The sequence below is a fragment of the Astyanax mexicanus genome, chromosome 10 (genome assembly GCF_023375975.1).
Source record: "Astyanax mexicanus isolate ESR-SI-001 chromosome 10, AstMex3_surface, whole genome shotgun sequence".
Taxonomy (NCBI): Eukaryota; Metazoa; Chordata; class Actinopteri; order Characiformes; family Acestrorhamphidae; genus Astyanax; species Astyanax mexicanus.
This window is the reverse complement of record NC_064417.1, coordinates 52,236,666-52,256,377: the sequence shown is the minus strand read 5'-3', so window position 1 is coordinate 52,256,377 and position 19,712 is coordinate 52,236,666. Positions and strand designations below refer to the sequence as shown.

The 19,712-nt window shown below is 37.9% G+C and overlaps 1 protein-coding gene across 4 annotated transcripts in view; it reads right to left on the bottom strand.

Moving 5' to 3' along the window:
* Positions 1–9,776, bottom strand: part of pcdh19 (protocadherin 19) — a 149,329-nt gene extending 139,553 nt beyond the window's left edge. For all 4 annotated transcript variants that reach the window (XM_015605691.3, XM_022683648.2, XM_007248791.4 and 1 more), the window contains exon 1: positions 5,950–9,776. In XM_015605691.3, the coding sequence (XP_015461177.3) occupies positions 5,950–8,081 (2,132 nt within the window). In that variant the 5' untranslated portion in view covers positions 8,082–9,776. The remainder of the gene's footprint in view (positions 1–5,949) is intronic.
* Positions 9,777–19,712: the final 9,936 nt, after the last annotated feature.

Below are 19,712 nucleotides of genomic sequence, written 5' to 3'. Positions count from 1 at the left end.
TGTTGCAGTCGTGTATTCTTGAAATATATATAGACATATACATATATATATATATATATATATTTTTTTTTTTTTCAATGTTTTGTCATATATTGTTATACTGTACTGTTGCAATTCTTGATTTTGGAAATTGCAACTACAACATATGATACAATATAAATACAGTAAATATTAGGCCTGTCATGATAATCACATTATCATTTCATCGTAAAATAAATGGAATATAACCTCAATGTTATTATATAACAGTAATTTTAAATGTTTCACATTCTCTGTCTATTTGTTCGGTTTGGTTTATATGTCCTCCCTTGAGAATAATGCATTATTATAGAGTGAAATAAAGTATTTTAGACCTTTAAATATATTTTAGCCAATCATGCTAAAAGACCAATGTATCAGTCCATTAACATTTTATCAGTGTCATTATATTTAGGCATTTTATGTCTTAAAGTGACAATAATAATATCGTCTGTCACAATAATTTATTTGACGATATATCGTCCATGACACAATCTCATCGTACTTAATGATTAATGAACGATGATTAAACAGAATTACATCTATATTAAACACAATTAATCTACAGTATATCCCGTATATCACACACAGTATATCTAGCAGCTGTTATATTCGGCTCCCCTCCTCGTGAACGGGATCTGAGGAAGCCTGGATGAGCCGGAGAAAAGGAGTCTCTGAGTACGAGAGAAACGAGAAAAGCATATCAAGCACTCTCACATCCCCCCCCCCCCCCCCCCCACCCGCTGCGAGAGCTGAAAGCCTCCATCAGGTTCATATCTGGAGACAAAAAAATAAATGTGAACCACAGCAATCTGCACACAGCCGCTCTCGGCCCGCCCGCAGTCACCGCGCTGGATATATATTTATATATATACTTATTTATATATTTATATATATTTATATATATATTTATATCTACATCCGCATTCCTGTAAATATATACACAACTGCTCCAGCCTGAGAGCAGCATCCGTCACGCGTGGCCATGTTCCCTCAGCCAAAACATCTCTGTTAATACGCGGAGTAACATGGTATGTTGCATCCCATGACAGGAATGTCAACAGAAATTATGCTCGGTGTGGAAGTATAGCCATGGCTTCAGGTTAAATTTGCAAAAGCAATTTATATGGAAATGCTGAGTGGTAATGCAGCGATGGGAAATCAACTTAGAGCTCTGTGTAGCAGATTAATAGGTATTCCTACACTACAGATGAAGAAAATAATGTTTTGCTCTGAACACCACAAGTCAAAGATTATTAACATGCGGCACATTTTCATTATTTCAATATTTTCTCTATTAACTTCTGAGATGCGTAACTTCAACTGCAGGCATGCTCTAGAAGATGCTATTCAGTACTTATGTAATATGTATATATGTACATAAATACCCTTTATTGCTATTTAGGCGTAGGATATATAATGATCTCTTGGTTATGTATTTAATATGGTCACAGTAGTGTTGAAATCTTATTTCTCTCATTTAAGGAGCAGCAGGTCTGAAACATGTTGTCCCAATATATTCTGATTGGAAAGCAACTTAGAGCTCTGGGCCATGTATTTTTGTTTGTCAATATTTTCTGTACTAATTTTGAGACGCATAACTTTAACTGCATGCATGCTCTAGAAGATGCTATACATATATACATATATACGTATATAAATGCCCTTCATTTTCTTACAGGTTTAGGATATCCACTGACCTGTTGGTTATTTTTAAATGTTGTTTTTAATATGGTCACAGTAGTATTGATTTAGAACAATTCTGAGAAATCACTGAATTCTCCTGCTCTAATAGGAGCTTGCATTTAAGGAGCAGCAGGTCTGAAAAATGTTGTCCCTCTGTGCCATATATTTTAAATATTTTAATATTTTCTGTATTAACTGAGATGTGTAACTTCAAATGCAGGAATGCTCTAGCAGAGGCTATACAATACTTCTGTATTATATAATATGTATATATGTATATAAATACCCTTTGTTGTTATTTAGGTGTAGGATATATAATGATCTGTTGGTTATGTTTTTTAAATATGGTCACAGTAGTATTGATTTAGAACAAATCTAAGAAATCACTGAATTCTACTTCTTAAATGGGAGCTTACAGTTATAGAGCAGCAGGTCTGACACATGATGTCCCAATATGCCAATATGTATTGTTGGAAAGCAACTTAGAGCTCTGTGCCATACATTTTAATTATTTTAATAGTTCTGTATTTCAATATTTCTGTATTTCTGCATGACTTTAACTGCAGGCATGCTCTAGAAGATGCTATAAAGTACTTATGTATTACGTAATATGTGTATATACTGTGTGCCCTTTATCTTTATTGCTATTTAGGTTTGTGATATGTAATGATGTGTTGATTATGTATTTAATATGGTCATAGTAATGTTGAAATCTGAGAAATCACTGAATTCTACTGCTTTGCATTTAAGGAGCAGCAGGTCTGACACATGTTGTCCCAATATATTTTGATTGGAAAGCAACTTAGAGCTCTGTGCAATATATTTTAATTATTTCAATATTTTCTCTATTAACTTCTGAGATGCGAAACTTCAACTGCAACCATGCTCTAAAAGATGCTATACAATACTTATGTATTATGTAATAGGTATATATGTACATATATATGCCCTTCATTGTTATTTAGGTTTAGGATATTCGCTGATCTGTTGGTTGTGTTTTTAATATTGTCACAGTAGTATTGATTTAGGCAAATCTCAGAATCTGTGGAGAAATGCATTGAAATCACTGAATTCTACTGCTTTAACAGGAGCTTGCATTTAAGGAGCAGCAGGTCTGAAACATGTTGTCCCAATATATATTGATGGGAACTAAACTTAAAATTCTGTGTAGCAGTTTAATAAGAATTCTGAGCACACTAAAGTTCAGAAATCAATATTTGGTGGAATAACCCTGGTGTTTTTTAATCAAAGTTTTCATTAATGCATCTTTGCATCATGTTCTCCTCTCTCCACCAGTCTTACACACTGCTTTTGGATAACTTTATGCTGCTTTACTCCTGGTGCAAAAATTCAAGCTGAAGTTCAGTTTGGTGGTTTGATGGTTTGTGATCATCCATCTTCCTCTTGATTATATTCCAGAGGTTTTCAATTTGGTAAAATCAAAGAAACTCATCATTTTTAAGTACACTAGAGATCAAGATATATATGACCCTCAATGTCTTATAGGTTTAGGATATATAATGATCTGTTGATTATGTTTTTAATATGGTCACAGAAGAAATGATTTGGAACAAAGCTGAGAAATCTGTGAATTTGTAAAGAAATGCATTGAAATCACTGAATTTTACTGCTTTAACAGGAGTTCAGAAACATGTTTTTTTTCCCAACATTTAATGACATTAAATCAAATTAGAGCTCTGTATCATATATTATCACTATTTCTATACTTATATTCAACTGTGTTTACTTTTGAGATGCATTATTTCTGTTTTAACTGCGGGCATTTATATATATATATATATATTTAAATATATAATATGCACTTTATTTGGTTCTGTTTGGTTCTGTCTGTTGATTTTAATATTTTCACATTAGTCACAGTAGTATTGATTTAGATCAAACCTGTAGAGATTTGCATTGAAATCAATGAATTCCACTGCTTTAATATGACCTTGCACTTAAGGAGCAGCAGGTCTGACACATGTTGTTCCAACAATTATTGATGAGACATTAACGTAGGGCTCTGTTTACCACATTAATATTATTAATATGCATTTAAATGGGATTAATTCACTAATAATATGTGTACAGCTGAAGAAACTAGTGTTTTTGTTTTTACACCACAAGACTATACATCAAAGACTATTAACAAGCTACAATACTCACAATATATACACTAGGACTGGGCGATACGCTCAAAATATTACATCGCAATATTACAATAAAGACATTTTATCATGATAAACGATGTTTTTTCGCAAAGTTACTTTACATTAGTTTTATTTATTATTTTATTTTTATAATACTAGTCTTGGTCATTTCAGTTGTTTACAAAATAGATAATTAGATAGATATTTTTTAATATTTTGCATAAAAATACCTAAAAATATTGTGATATTGTGTTTTAGAGATATATTACCCACCCATAACTGAATAACACATAAATCTGGGCAATATGATGATATTTTATCATATTTTGATCTTTTTCCTTTTTTTAAAGCATATTAAGCATGTCATCAGTGCATCAAAATGTTATTAAATCTTATTAATGTCTATTTAAAGACATTATCATTAATACATATTACAGTGCATGTGATTCCCTTCAAAATGCATTAATTTAACTTAGACTTTCCAATACTGAGTACTGACTGACTTTAAACATAAAATACTGCAGATTATTCAATTACACAAATTTTAAGACTAATTCCACTCTCTATAATGAGAGATAAGCTTGTTATATACTCAATATGCTTTAAAACACTATATTATAATGTTGATACATCGATATGATGATAAGAAAATGGATCACAATATGATTATATAAAAAAATAGCCATATTGCCCACCTTCAAAAATATATGCCCTACATTTTTTTTATATTGTTTTATATCGTTTTAGGCCATATGATGACTGTTCTATTATATATATATATATATATATATATATATATATATATATATATATATATATATATATATATATATATAAGTCAAATCTCTCAAATCTGTCACCTTAATAGGATCTGACAGTTGAGGAGCAGCTGGTCAGACACATGTTGTCTCATCACTTGATGCTGATGAGAGGCTCATTCAGTGATATAAGTGCTACAGATAACAGTTTGCTCTAAAGGTGGCGTTTCCCAGATAGAAATGAAGCCTAGTCTTGGAATAAACAGCACTTTTAATGGAGATTTCCCATAAAAACTAAATGTTTTACTATGATGTGTATGATTAGGCGTAATCTCTCTCTAGGAAATTGGAAATTAGAACCTCTAGGAGTGCAGAAATAAGCAAAACTGGGTTAAAAATATATGTATCTGCATTTGAATGATTCAATATGAATTGATTCATAGAAACTTAAGTTCAATCTTTAAAATGTGAACATTTATAATACAATATTCTGGGCAAACTTTGTTCTTTGGGTTGATTCTTGATATTATAGTAAATAATATATTATGGATAAAAGTATATTTTTGAATGAATCAATAAAATACTGAATCAAATCAGAAATGAAACTGAATTGTGGCCTTTTGAATCAAAATCAGGTAAATTTTTGGGCCAATCATGATTGTGATGCCCAGCCCTAATGTTATGTAAGTGTCCAAAAATATCTATATTTTTTATTTTAGTCCTATAGATCATCTTTTTGTAGGCTTTTAGTCATCTGGGACTATCAGGTACTATACAGTCATATATATATATATATATATATATATATTTTTTTTCTCATCACTTCAATGTGAATGTGATGGAATGACATGTGTTTTAAGTGTCTCATAAAATATAAAAGTTGTTGTTTTAAAGTGTCTAACACCAAGCAGCAGTAGGTTATTTTCAGTGATGTCAATCATTTGAAAATAAATATATAAATATATATATACACAGTAGTTGTACACAGCCGTGTGCCAGCTTCCTGCTCTGCTCTGCTTTTTTTTTTTTTTTTGTTTTCCGTTGTTTTTTTGTACTGGTACATTTTGCCACTGCAGTCATGCTTGACCGCAGCCCAGTACGACCTAGTTACATGCACACTACACACAGTAACACCAGATAAACCACTTTAAAAATCACTTTCAACAGCAATCTGAGATACAGAGCCATGAAGCATCAAACATGCATAGCACTGCCATAAGCACAGCTGATATGATATAATATGATATAATATAATAAGCAGCAAGCAGTCACAGTATGCACGATAAACATAGACATGGCAACCAATGGAAACACAACATCAAAAACGGCTCAGGTACCTGCAGTTGTACGTCCGGATTTCCTTGTTATCCCGTTTGCATTTGACCGCCACAAAGATCATGGTGACGAAGAGGATGGCAGCGATGGACCCCAAGGCGATGATGAAGATGAGGGACAGGTTGATGGCCCCCATTTGCTCCTGTGTGTTGAGGTCAGGCGAGAGGTAGATGACGATGTAAGCCGAGGCGGATAGCGACGTCTGGCCGTGGTCGTGCGCCACCACTGTGATCTGGTAGGAGGGCTTGGCGTTCTCGCCGAAGGTTTTGGTGGTGCGCACCTCGCCGTTGATCTGGTCGATCTCGAAGTAGGCCATGTCTCCCTCGGAGATGGAGTAAGTGAGGCGACCGTTTTCGCCCTCGTCGTAGTCATCGGCCTTGATCTGCGTGACCAGGTAGCCGACGCCTGCGTTCTTGGGGATGGACACCTCAGCAGTGCCATTGACGAGCGGTGGCGTAGTCATGACAGGGGTGTTGTCATTGACATCAAGCACAACAATGCGCACCGTGGCATTGCTGCTGAGCGAAGGGTCACCGCCGTCACGGGCTGAAACCTTGAACTCAAATGTTCTGGTGTCCTCGTGGTTGAATGCACGTACGCCATAGATCTCTCCATTGGCATTGACTGTTACGTAAGACTCCACAGACATGCCACGTACCTCAGACTTGACAATCTCGTAAGACACAGTGCCATTCATTCCCAAGTCTGGGTCACGTGCCGACACAGCGAGCAGGAAGGCACCTGGTACATTGTTCTCCAGCACCATGGCTTGGTAGTGTGGCTTGGTGAAGTATGGTGGGTTGTCGTTCTCGTCCGTCACCTTCACCGCAAAGGACTTTGAGCTACGCAAAGGTGGGTAGCCGCTGTCCTCTGCGACGATGGTCAGGTTGTACGTGTCCCTTTGCTCCCTGTCCAGGCGCCCATCCACCAGCAGGGTGGAAAAGCTCTCAAACTCATTCAGGCGGAAGGGTACATTACCCTGAAGCCTGCACTGCACTTTCCCATTGGCGCCAGAGTCACTGTCTGACACACGTACCAGTGCAATGACGTAGCCCAGGGGAGCGTTCTCGCTCACTTCCACCATCTCGCTGTTCTCAGACAGCAGTTTGATCTCAGGGGCGTTGTCGTTCACGTCCACCACATTTACGATCACCTTGCAGTGTGCGGGGATTGAGTTGGGCCCAAGATCCTTGGCCTGTACGTCGATTTCATGCACACGCAGTTCCTCGTGGTCCAGCATGCCGTTGACCGTGATGACGCCAGTCTTGGGGTCAATCTTAAACATCTGCTTGGTGAGGTTGGACACAAAGTTAATGAAGGAGTACACAACCTCACCGTTCGTTCCCTCATCAGGGTCTGTGGCGTTCAAGTCGATGACGAGGGTGTTCATTGGGGCGTTCTCCATCACGTTCACAGTGTACACAGGCTCGTCGAACACCGGGTTGTTGTCGTTGGAGTCCAGCACCTTGACATTGAGCTGCACTGTGCCAGTCTTGGGTGGGTCGCCTCCATCCTCGGCTGTAATCTCGAAGGTGTAGTGCGACTGACTTTCTCGGTCCAGCATTTTCTCCACGACAAGCTCGGCAATCTTGGACCCATCACCCCTAGTCTTGATCTCCAGTCCGAAGATGTCGTTGGGGGTGATGGTGTAGGTCTGGACGCCATTGCTTCCTGCATCTGGGTCGCTGGCACTCTCCAGAGGGTAGCGTGTGCCAGGTGCAGCATTCTCAGAGATCTCCAGGTCAATTCGCGGGGCGGGAAAGCGTGGTGCATTGTCATTCACGTCAATGATCTCAATCTTGATCACGCAGATCTCCATGGAGTTTGACATGACCTCCAGGGAGACAACGCACTTGGGCGTCTGGCGGCACACGGCATCGCGGTCGATCTTCTGCTTGGTTATCAGCAGCCCTGCGGGACTCAGGTTTACCCAGCGCGGTTCTGAATTAGAGATCACGCGCAGGTACGGCTGCCGGTTTCCCAAAGCAAAGCCAGCCACCTTGGCGTCGGCTGTCACGTTCGCTATTTTAGTGCCCGCGCGCAGCTCTTCCTCCACGGAGTACTTGAGGTTGAAGACGGCACTGGCGCTCGTGCAGCACAGGAGAAGGCGCAGGAGGACGTGCGCGAGATACATGGTGGGGGAGTGGGGTGTAGAAGGGGGGGTAGGATGATAGAAAAACGAAAAAAAAAACGACCTGTTGATGCTTCTTGCCAACGCTCGCGATCGGTTAGTGGGTTAAGCTCCAGACACAGAATTCACGCATCCCGGTAGTAATAATAGACGCAGCAGATCATTCCGCTGCTCATTCCGTCCCAATGGTGCCAATAGGTGGTGAAATATCCTTAGAGAGAGAAAAAAAATAAAAAAAAAATCAAAAGAGAAAAGAAAAACAATAAAAGAAAAAAAGTGTGTGAGGGATGGGGGAACTTCTACTCACTTCATTTTTTGCAAATAATTAAATAAAATCACGCAGAAAATGCCATCATAAAAATCACTAAAGATAAAGATAAGAAAACTAAGAATTCAAACGCATCGCAAACGAAAAATGAAAAAAATAAAAACACGTAAAAACACGTAAAAAAGGTTCACGCAAGCTCGTGGAGCTCCGGAGGAATAAGCAGCAGCACAGCACGAGCAACACTGTAGCCCATTATTATTATTATTATTATTATTATTATTATTATTATTATTATTATTATTACTACTACTATCAGAACATCCGCCCCGAACCGCTGCGAACCGAACCGAGCAAAAGCTAAATGAGCTAAAAACACGACGCACGGAGCACGAAGCACGAGCAGATCAATAAGTTTGAATGAATCCGAATCTTTCCTTTCCTATGAATTAAAAATAAGAAATAAAACAATTAGAAAAATGTTCCGATCCAGTAACGTTACTGATCGCTCTCTTCATCACCTCATATGTATGTAACGTTATGTACCATCCTCCCGTTTAGTTTCCCACGAACTGGAACTGGCTTGCTTTTATTTTTATCTTTTTATTTTCATTTTATCCAGAAGCGCAAAGAAAAAAATCCTGAGCGTCCAACCCAGTGTCCGATCCACAGTCCACCACAGAGCGCGCGCTCACGGGAAGACGCCTCTCATCTTCATCCTCAATCTCATCCTCATCAATATCATTATCGTTAACGTTATCAGTCCGTGATTAGCCAACCAGGGCACAATCCGTTAAAAGAAGCAATACAGAATCCAGATCAAGAAGATAAACCAAAGAGGAAAAACAGATAGAGATGAGCCGCAACCCGCGCGCGTGCAAAAGTGATGATGTTCCCGGCGTCGCTCCTGCTGCTGTTGCTGCTGCTTCTTCTCCTTTTTCTGTTGCTGCTACTGTTGCACGAGCCAGCCAGCCAGTCTTGTCTTGAATGAATGTATTGTGTAATTGTAGCATGCATGCATGCATGCAGGCACGCGCTCGCTCGCTCCACTTCACGACAATGCTCCTCCAATAAATGAAATGTAAAAATCCACACGGCGTTGTTGACGAGGCTTTTCCACGCAAGCCTTTTTTCAGTGTCCAGAGGCGCGCGAGGCAGTTAGTTCTCTGATAACAGTCCACAGCAATCCAATGCAAAATCCAATCCAGTCCAGATTAGATAAAATAGAAATAACTTGAGGAGATCTCAGTCTGGCTCAGTCTTGCTCTCGTGCGTGCAGAAGAAGCTCTTCTTAAAATGAAGAAAAAAGCACGCACGCGTTCCAGATTTTTTTGGTTTGTTTTTTTTTTAGCGAAAATATTCCAGTTTTGCGTAGTTTCCAGTTTCTCCGCAGTCTCTCTCCAAACGCAGCGCCTCTCACGCGGCTCCAGCGCGGACTGGCTGAGAAGAAGAAGCTGCGCGGCTCGCGCTCAGTCTCGGGACCCGCAGTCCGGCTCAACCAATCAGAGGTCACGGCGGAGATGCTGATCTGCTGGTGGGCGGAGCTACGGGCAGGGTACGAAACTAAGTCGGTCAGTGTTGATGGAGCGGCGCGAGGAGAGGGTCGCGCGGAGGAGCGGCTTTGGCTTTTATTTTTTGGGGGAATATGCTTCAGAATTCAGAACAGCTTCATTATTAATAGATAATAAAAAAGCGATTAATCGCTAAATTTAAACATGTCACGTCGGAAAAAAGTAATAAAAAATATATATGTATATATTTTGTTAACCATGGCTGAATGGAAACAGGTTGGAAAACGGGTTTAGGGGAGGAAAGAAACACGGTAGACACTTGACATTACCAGCAAATAACGTTAACCATACACGCATACAGCATACAAGCTTGCGTTCGAGCGTGCAAGCGCGCCCGGTAGAATTTATGATTTCTTGTGAGGGACCAAATATAGCACACAGGTTGGGCTACATGTTGCTGTGCAGTGGAGCAGATTTGGTGTCGAATGGTCGAATAGAATATGAGAATATGTTAAATTCGATTTTATCCTGAAACTAAAACTAATTTAATGCAAAAAATCAATATAATGCAGAGGAATTCCGTAGTATTTCGACCACAGATAGATATAGTATTACTGTTTTAGCTTGTATTTGGTTGCAAATTGTATAACCTGGACTTGAACCTGGAGTTGAAAGGTAATTGAGAATTGAATTGATGATCATCCAAATGCTTTTCCAAATGCCAACATACTCTATATACTGGTAAACTAGTTGGTTAGCTAAGTTTGCTAGTTAGCTAAACAAAGGTGATCAGCGTAATCAAGCTGGTTCAATCAAGTTCAATTTGATTTAGTCTTGCTAGTCTTGCTAATCTTTCCAATTTCACCAAATTGATTTAGCTTGTGATGCTAATCAAGCATTCTGATCATGGTCATGTTCAAGGTCAAACCTGGTCAAACTGCATGGTTTCCCATCCTGTTCAGGTGATCACATCATGCATCTAAATTAAACTCGAACAAATACATAAAACATATCCCATGCTAGTCAATATATCTAAACTGGTCTACTGGATTACCAAGCAGTTTATTTCTATTAACCTCTGCAATGTAACCTAACCCACCCACTCAGCACTCCTCCTTTATTCTTCTTCTTCTTTTTCTTCTTATCATTTGGTATTAACCCAGAGAAAACACGTGCGCGCGCGCATAGAGACATACAGTCTGCGTGAGTCCATTTCAGCCCTGCTGATTTGTCTCGCGGGACGCTTTAAGAGAGTTGTTTAGCAAGCTTTCTAGGTAGGCTATCTCCTCCTAACTGGCTCGAGCTGAGAGAGCGGGATCACGTGACTACAGCTTCTGATGCATGGCTAGGCTGAGTGAAAGAATGGATGGATGGATGGGATGAAAATGGGTTGGGATGGAAATGTTTTATACGTGAATAAGGCAATTTAAGGCAATATAATTCTGTCTAACATGCGGTACTTTTAATTTTAAAATTAAAAACGTCATTCATTGTTTGCTTTTGTAATGATAAAAATATATTTTCAAACAATTATATTTTGGTGGGTAAAATTTTCTTTCTATCTATCTATCTATTGTATGTTTGGGTTTTAAAGTTGGTTTCCCATATAGAGATTAAGACCTTTGTATGGAAATTCCCCATTAAAACATATAGACATAGTCTAGGACTAGGCTTAATCCTTGTCTGGGAAACCAACCCACAGGGTCATAGGTCATAGTCTTGGACTACACAGCATTTTAAATAGAGATTTCCCATTAAAAGGCAAATATAGTCGATGACTAGTCTTATTATATTTAGATATATTTACTGTATATTTTCTGACAAGCCATGTCTTATGTCCTATTCTAATACTGCAAATATTCCCACTGTGGATTAATACAGAATTATCTTATCTCATATCTCATATTATATAATCCTATTTTATCTTGCGTTGGGTTGGGTTTCGCAGACAGGGATTAGGCCACGTCAAAATCTTATCTTATCTTATCTTATCTTATCTTATCTTATCTTATCTTATCTTATTTTATCTTAAAGCCAATTTTCTGTTTGGTGCTTCTGTTTATTTATTCAGTAGTCATTAGAAAACCAAGAAATTACATATTGCAAGAAATTAAAAGCATACACATATTTTTTTTGTTCTATAAAAACAACAATTGGGTGTAATTTGGTCAATTATACCATTAGAACTGATGCACAAAATGTATATTGTTATTATTATTAAATATCTTATACTGCCTATCTTGGAAGTCCACCTTGGAAGCTTTTACTGACATTTTTTGATCTCGTAAATTTGACATGATTTCCCAGAGAGGGATTAGGCCTAGTCTCCATTCAAAATGTGGTGCAGTCTTATCTGATCTTATCTCATCTGATCTTATCTTATCTTATCTTATCCTATCTTATCCTATCTTATCTTATCCTATCTTATCTTATCTTATCTTATCTTATCTTATCTTACTATGTTTATCAAAGCCATTTTTCTATTTGTTGCTTCTGTTTATTCATTCAGAAGCCTTTAGAAAACCAAGAAATGACGAGTCCCTCCTCTTTGGACATTTATATCTATCTTATATTATCTTATCTTATCTTTTTTTTATCTTACCATGTTTATTAAAGCCAGTTTTCTGTTTGGTGCTTCTATTTATGCATTCAGTAGCCTTTAGAAAAAAAAGAAATGACGTGTTCCTCCTCTCAGGAGATATTTATAGATGTTTATCCTCTCTCTCGTGCTTCTACTGACCTCTTTGCCACACTTGGAGCAGCCTGAAGGTATGTATGGTGATCAAGTGGTGCATGAAAGGAAGAGAGCGAGCCAATCAGAGCGCAGGTACCTTCTTCAGGTGTGTTCTTGTAGTCTGGAGTCTGTATTGGTGAGTATTGGTTTAATTCCTGGAGTTGAGAGATTGAAGATGCGCCTGTTTGATGATGAGTTCATCCTGGATATCTCAATGTTTATCAGCCCCGCCCCTCGGAGTGTATACTGTCAAACAGAGAGAGAGAGAGAGATGGAGAGAGAGAGAGAGAGAGAGAGAGAGAGAGAGGTGGAGCGAGACGTGTAATATGGCGCCCATAGCAGAGATCATTTCGAGGGCAAACCGCTTTTAAAGTCACAAGGGTGACACCTAGCGTCCTGTTCCTCCTCCTCTTCTGCTTCTTCTTCCAGCACGAGCTCAGAAGGTCCAGGCAGAAGATCCTGTGCTTTTAAGTGTAGAGATAAAGATCGTTTTCTCTAATTAGTCGTGTTTATTTATCTGGTTTATGGGTAAATGTAATGAATAATAATAAAAAAAATAAAAAAACAATAACAATGAAAAATAGCGATACTTCACGCACTGAAGCATTTTTGTATTTATTTATTTTTTATTGTTATATTCTAGAAAGAAACAAGAAAATAAAAACATGTGGGTGTCAGAAGGTGTTAGAATTCTGCAATTATAGCATACTGTTGTTGTCTAATGAAAAAGATGTATCTCCAACACATCAACTTTACAAGAGAGAGAGAGAGAGAGAGAGAGAGAGAGAGAGAGAGAAAGAAAGAAAAAAACTCTTCTTAACTTTCAATGAAGGTCAATGTAAAACAAAAAAAAGCTAATTTAGAGTTTTTTAGAATTTCTTTTGGTTCAATCATTAAGAAGAATTGACACAACAGACAGTTTATGTGTTAAAATTATGTAGGAATCGACAAAAAAATAAAAATAAAAATGGGTGATACCTTTTTTTATTGGACAGCAACAATGTGCCATTATTTGAACTGATGTACAAAATGAATGTGATTTTGGTGTTTTCTGAAGTCTAATACAGTACCAGTCAAAAGTTTGGACATACCTTTTTTTATATCTTAGATTCTTCAAAGTAGCATCTCTTGCTTAGATTTTGGCTGGATTTTCTCAGTCAGATTTATGAGGTAGAGTCACCTGGAATTCAAGCTTTCAGTTAACAGCTGTGCTGAACTCATCAAGAGTTAATTACTTGAATTTCTTGTCTCTTAATAAAGTGTTTGAGATCATCAGTTAAAGTAAAGTAGTGAAGAGGTAGAGTTACAGGTATACAGTGAATAGTGAATATTTGAATAATGTTCTAATAATACAGATTATGAGAAGCAAGAACTACTCAACTAAGTAAAGGAAATGTTGAAAGTATGTATTTGTATAGTTTTTTGTATTGTTTGTATCTATATGCCCTTGTATATACTGTATCTATCTATCTATCTATCTATCTATCTATCTATCTATCTATCTATCTATCTATCTATCTATCTATCTATCTAAGTGCAGCTACTGCAAAAAACATAAAAACGTAGATGTAATGGTGAAACTGGCACTCATCAGGACTTCCCGAGGAATGGAAGAGCAAGAGTTTTCTCTGTTGCATATGATAATTAATTAAAAGTTACCAGGTCAAATGCGCTTCACATGTAAAATGTAATATATAATTAAATGAATCGTATCAGTGCATTCTTCTGGATGTATCTCACCTGATTAAGGTCTAAATAATGTTGTAAAGCGCGGTGCAGCATGCAGGGCTGTGCAGGGCTGTGCAGGCTCGGTGCTGTGTGTTTGAGAATGTGTGCCAGGCTCCTGCGCAACATCTTGCACAGGCTTACGCCATGAACAAACACAGCTGTCGCAGTGACTTGACTGTTTCCTGCCCGTGTTTATTCCCGACCGGAGACGGAGCCTTTCAGGGAGGCTGTCGGCCCGCGGCCGCCGCCGGTTATCCGAGAGTCCCCGGTGGCTATCATCAGCTTTTACAGCCCTGTGGCTCATGCATAAAACACCGGGAGGATACCGAAGGTGTATTTTTTGCTGCTAGTTTTATCCCATTAATAAATTCTTAATGGGGAGGTAAGATTAAACTGTGGGGGAGACGTTTTCCTCAAGCCTTTTTATAATTCATGTTTAAAATATAGCATGTGGTAAGATCCATCAATAAACCTCTGAAAGAGAGATTTTATGCGCCAAATGGAATCCCGACTAGACAAGCTGTGCTTGTTATCTCCTTTTCGGAGATATCGATGAAGACGAGGCTCACATGCAGTCTATTAGGCTCCTCTTTACTTGACATCAAAGTATTAGCAGATAGATCTGTTTTGCAATTCAGCAGCCTTTATATCAGTGTCGCTCGCAGTGCTCATCGCTTTTTATGTTTGCAGAGAAACTACTGTGATTCTCTGATTCTCTGAGAAAGTTTGTGAACTAATTAGAGATTTTTAAACGTATTTTTGCATGAATTTGATCTAAGATTTCATCACATTTTCTTAAAAGTCCTAAAAGTAGAGGAGAAGAACCAAATCAAATAAATAAAACAAAACTATCAGACTTATTCATTTTAAGAAGAAAATCAGTTTCTCTGATTGTCAGGTTTGGGGTGCAGGGAGGAGGCGGACGCAAATGCAAACAAAAAAGGGATTTATTAACAAACACAAATACCAAATAAACAGGGATTTACCGAAAAACTGGACTGAGGAAACTTGGGAAAACATGGAGCTCTGACAGATGATAAACATACAAGGATCGACCCCGGGGAAATGGAACACGGACCTTAAATAGAGGTGCACACACACAGGAAACAGGAAACACCTGGGACGAAGGGGCGGAGCTAAAAATGAACACAGGTGAGTGGAAAAACACTGGGAAAGAAACAAGACCTGAGAATAACACAGACATGAGAACCAGACAGACAAAAGACCTGACATACGTACAGAATTTGTTTGAGTAAAATGAACATTGTTGTTTGATTTGATAAACTACAGACAACAAATATCGTCATTTAGAGCCTTTATTTGCAGGAAAAGAGAAATGGCTGAAAAAAAAGATGCAGAGCTTTCAGACCTTCATAAGTTCATATTCATAAAGTTTTAAGAGTTCAGAAATAATCAATATTTGGTGGAATAACCCTGGTTGGTTTTTATTCACAGTTTAATCTTGGCATCATGTTCTCCTCCACCAGTCTTACACACTGCTTTTGGATAACTTTATGCTGCTTTACTCCTGGTGCAGAGATTCAAGCAGTTCAGTTTGGTGGTTTGATGGTTTGTGATCATCCATCTTCCTCTTGATTATATTCCAGAGGTTTTCAATTTGGTATAAATATATATATTCAATATATATATATATATATAAATATATTGTATTTTGTTTCTGAATTCAGGGTGAACTTCAAAGCGTTGTGTCCGGCGTGTCGTCCAGTGTTTTTCTGGGTTTCTGACAGAGCCGTCTCCTCAGCTCTTCTGCGGCTCGGCTCTGATGCAGTGGTTATTTCACCGTGTCCCTCAACACACCGCTGAATTCACTCGGCTTTGATGGTCATTTCTCTTCCATTAAAATGAATGGAGCCCAACTAGATTACTATCCCTATTCATATGCATCACTCACTACTGCAAGATCAAAACCTTCCCAGAGAGCCACAGCAGAACAAATGCTGCCATTTCACCAGGAAAGCCAGTGTTATTTGCTGCTATAATACAGAAAATATGCTGTGTAGCACAAATAAACAGATTAATTAATAAATAAAGTACATATAAACAAAAAGGTGCATTAAATAAATCATGAGAAACAGGTAGTGTGGGGCTCATTGAGAAATTGATCAATCAATCAGTCAACGCATTTGCAGCATCAAAGGGATTGAACACATTTAATAATAGTTTAGAAATAATAAGAAATAAAATAGTAAAAACATAAAATAAAATAAAAGAAGTACTAATTTTAAATCAACATTTTATAAAAAAATATATATGTAAAACAGAAAATTCGGAAATATCATAAACAAATTTGACACATAAAAAGTAAGAAATGTATAAAATATAAAATAAATGAACAGATAATAGTAAAAGTAAAGTAAAATGTTAAAAATGATAAGAAGTGATTAAATAAATAATAGAACTAAGAACAGGATTGAAAATATAAAACATTAAAATAAAAATAATAAATAAATAAATAAAGATAAATTAATAATCACTTATTTTATATATATATATATATATATATATATATATATATACCGTTGCTGTCCAATAAAAAACACTTATCTCTAAAACAGCAACTTTACAGGAGAGAAAAAACCTTGTAAACGTTCAATGAAAGTCAATGTAGAAAGAGTTTATTTCAGGTAATTTTTGTATTTCTATTGGTTCGTTAATCAAGAAATTTTGGACCAGTGTGAGGGACTGTTTGTCTTTTCAAATTATGTAGTAAACTAAAAATCGACAAAAATGGAGATAAGTATTTTTTATAGGACAGCGACGATACATACTCTAGAAGAGAAAGTGATAGTAAATGCATTAATAAGTCAAAACTACTGCTACTAATAACACAGTTTGTTTGACCTCAAATACATTAGGTCTACTCAGTGTAAAAATGTACAAGCCAGTTTTTTTTTACCTGACTGTAAAATTCAACTAAGGACAGACACTCACAGATACCAATAAAAAATATATATATATATACATATTATCAAGGGAACAAGTCTTACAGGAGTAGTTAGAGACAGGCAGGGTCACTTTTAGAAAGGCAGCAGTGGTTAACAAAATACTGTACAAGAGTGTAGAATGCAAAATTGGGGTCATACAGGGGTAATCCAGAATGTAAAAGGGCAAGGCAAAAAGAATAGTCACAATACACAAAAATGTGTCCGTAACAAGCAAACAAACAATCAAAAGAAACACATCATAGAAGAGCTAGGTAACTAGAATATTTAATATTCTGCGTGGAGCTAAGAAGCTAAGAGGGGTATTTATACTAAACAGTCCAGGTGTGAGCAATCAGAAGTAGGGAGAGCTTGAACAAACGTCAGGAAAGTCTGGCATGGGTGCATGCTGGGAATTGGAGTCTTTGTCTTTGTGTGAAAGAGTCCAGAGCAGGCAAATATATAGGCACAACAAATATATATAAATAAATGAAATTTTGCAAATTTAGGTGTAAAAACTTATTGTTGGTTTCTATGCGGAGGTTAAGCTGAGTCCTAGCCTTAATGCCTCAATTTAAATGGTAAATCTCCATTTAAAAATCTGTGTAGTCTAAAAAAACTAGGCTTAAATTATGTCAGGGATTATAGATAACTTTATAAAAACCCTTTAAATTAATATTTAAGTTTAATTAACTCGAGTTTTTAGTTTTAAGCCAATTGCTTTCTTTTTCCTTCAATCATGTACGTAAATTATTTAAGTAAAGTAAAGTTACCCAGACTGACTGCGTATATGTTTCACCCTGTTCCTGCCACCCGGCAGCCCTGGCAGCTGTGGCAGCCCTCTGCCCGTCACTCTAGCTGCCACTCGGGCAGTGTTTTTGTGTGATAAATACGGCAGCTGAAGGTGATTCAGGCGGTGAGGGAGACTCTCAGTCTCTCTGCAGTTTGAACTTTGATAAGGAGTTTCAGTGTGGTGCCGGGTGCCGGGAGCCATGAGCCGGCGCGGCGGCAGTACAGAGGGAATGGCTGATTTTATGGTGTGTTTTTTGGGTCGAGGCGTGGTGGAACTACCCGGCTGCTTCAACTGAAAGGAATATCTGAGCTGCTCGGCCACGCTGATGCCCTCACGCCCCGCTCTGCACGGGTACTAACAGCTGTGGCATTCTCTGTGTCTGAATCAATGGGGTGGCAGAGGGGGCAACCGCCGCTCCCTTTGGTGCTCACATGGCTGAAAAATTAAAGCATAATTTAATCTAGTGCCGTCTAGAGTGTCAAAAAAGCGAAAGTGGCTGCCTTTCTTGTGGAGAAAAAGTGATTGAGTGCCACTTTTGTGCCCACTGAATGCCACAAAACCAGCAAGCTGACTGGCCGTTTCTCCTGAAAGGCGGAACTTTCTCCTTGAACTGGCTCCGTGATTAGCGTTAGGAGATTTTCTATACACACACGGACAGCGGCCTGTCTTCTCATTATTAATACAGCTGAGCTGAGTGAAACGATTCAGGGCTACTGGAAATGTATTCGGGGCTAAAGCCCCGGAAGCCCAGGCCAGGCGACACCTGTCACGCAGCCTGGTTCTCCTTCCACACTACCGGACTCCATTTCCCAGAATTCCCCTGATTATGACATCAATAATAACCTTTCACCTTCACCCAATCGCGTTACGCTTCGACGCTCTGATTCACCTGTTTTCTAAATTACTTCCGGTTCATTCTTATCTAGATCCTGTATTTAAGGCATCCGTTTGTAAACAAACTCCGCGAGGTATTGCCGACTCATGTTGCGTACTAAGCGTTTTCCTGATTAATGTTTTTGCCTTCTCGTTACGACCCTGTTTTCGGATTATCGGTTTATGTGTTTTGTTTTGCCCTTATTGGATTTGTTGTATGGTGGGACTGTTTCTCGGTTTCGAACTCGGACTGTATTTTTGACTACGTCTCTGGTTATCGGTGAGATCATTGTTTGCCTGGTTATTCTGTTAGCAGAACCTGTTAGCCTTCCTGCTAATAAACCTGTCTGTATTTTTAACTCGGCTCGCGTCACTCCTCTCTACCTGGCGTCACATAACCCCTGCTATTTATTATACACCAGGTATATTAGAAATGTGTACTAAGAATTGATGTTAAATATATGTGTGTGTGTAAATATATCTATTTACATTAGAGTACAAATACTCTTCTTGTTCCTGTCTTTTGTAAGTATAACACTTTTAGTATATACTTAGTTGAGTACAAAAATATATGTTTTGATATATTGTTCTACAATTTTAGCCTACAATTTTTTTAATTAGTAGAAGTAATTTCATTTAGTTTCTAAAAAAGTTACATGATACTTTAAGTGAACTACTGTAACAGTTGTTTTTAACACACTTTGCTAAAAATGTACAAACGTATATTTGGAAAAAAGTATTTTAGAAGTATATTAAATTACATTAAACTAAAAGTGTACTTCATTGTA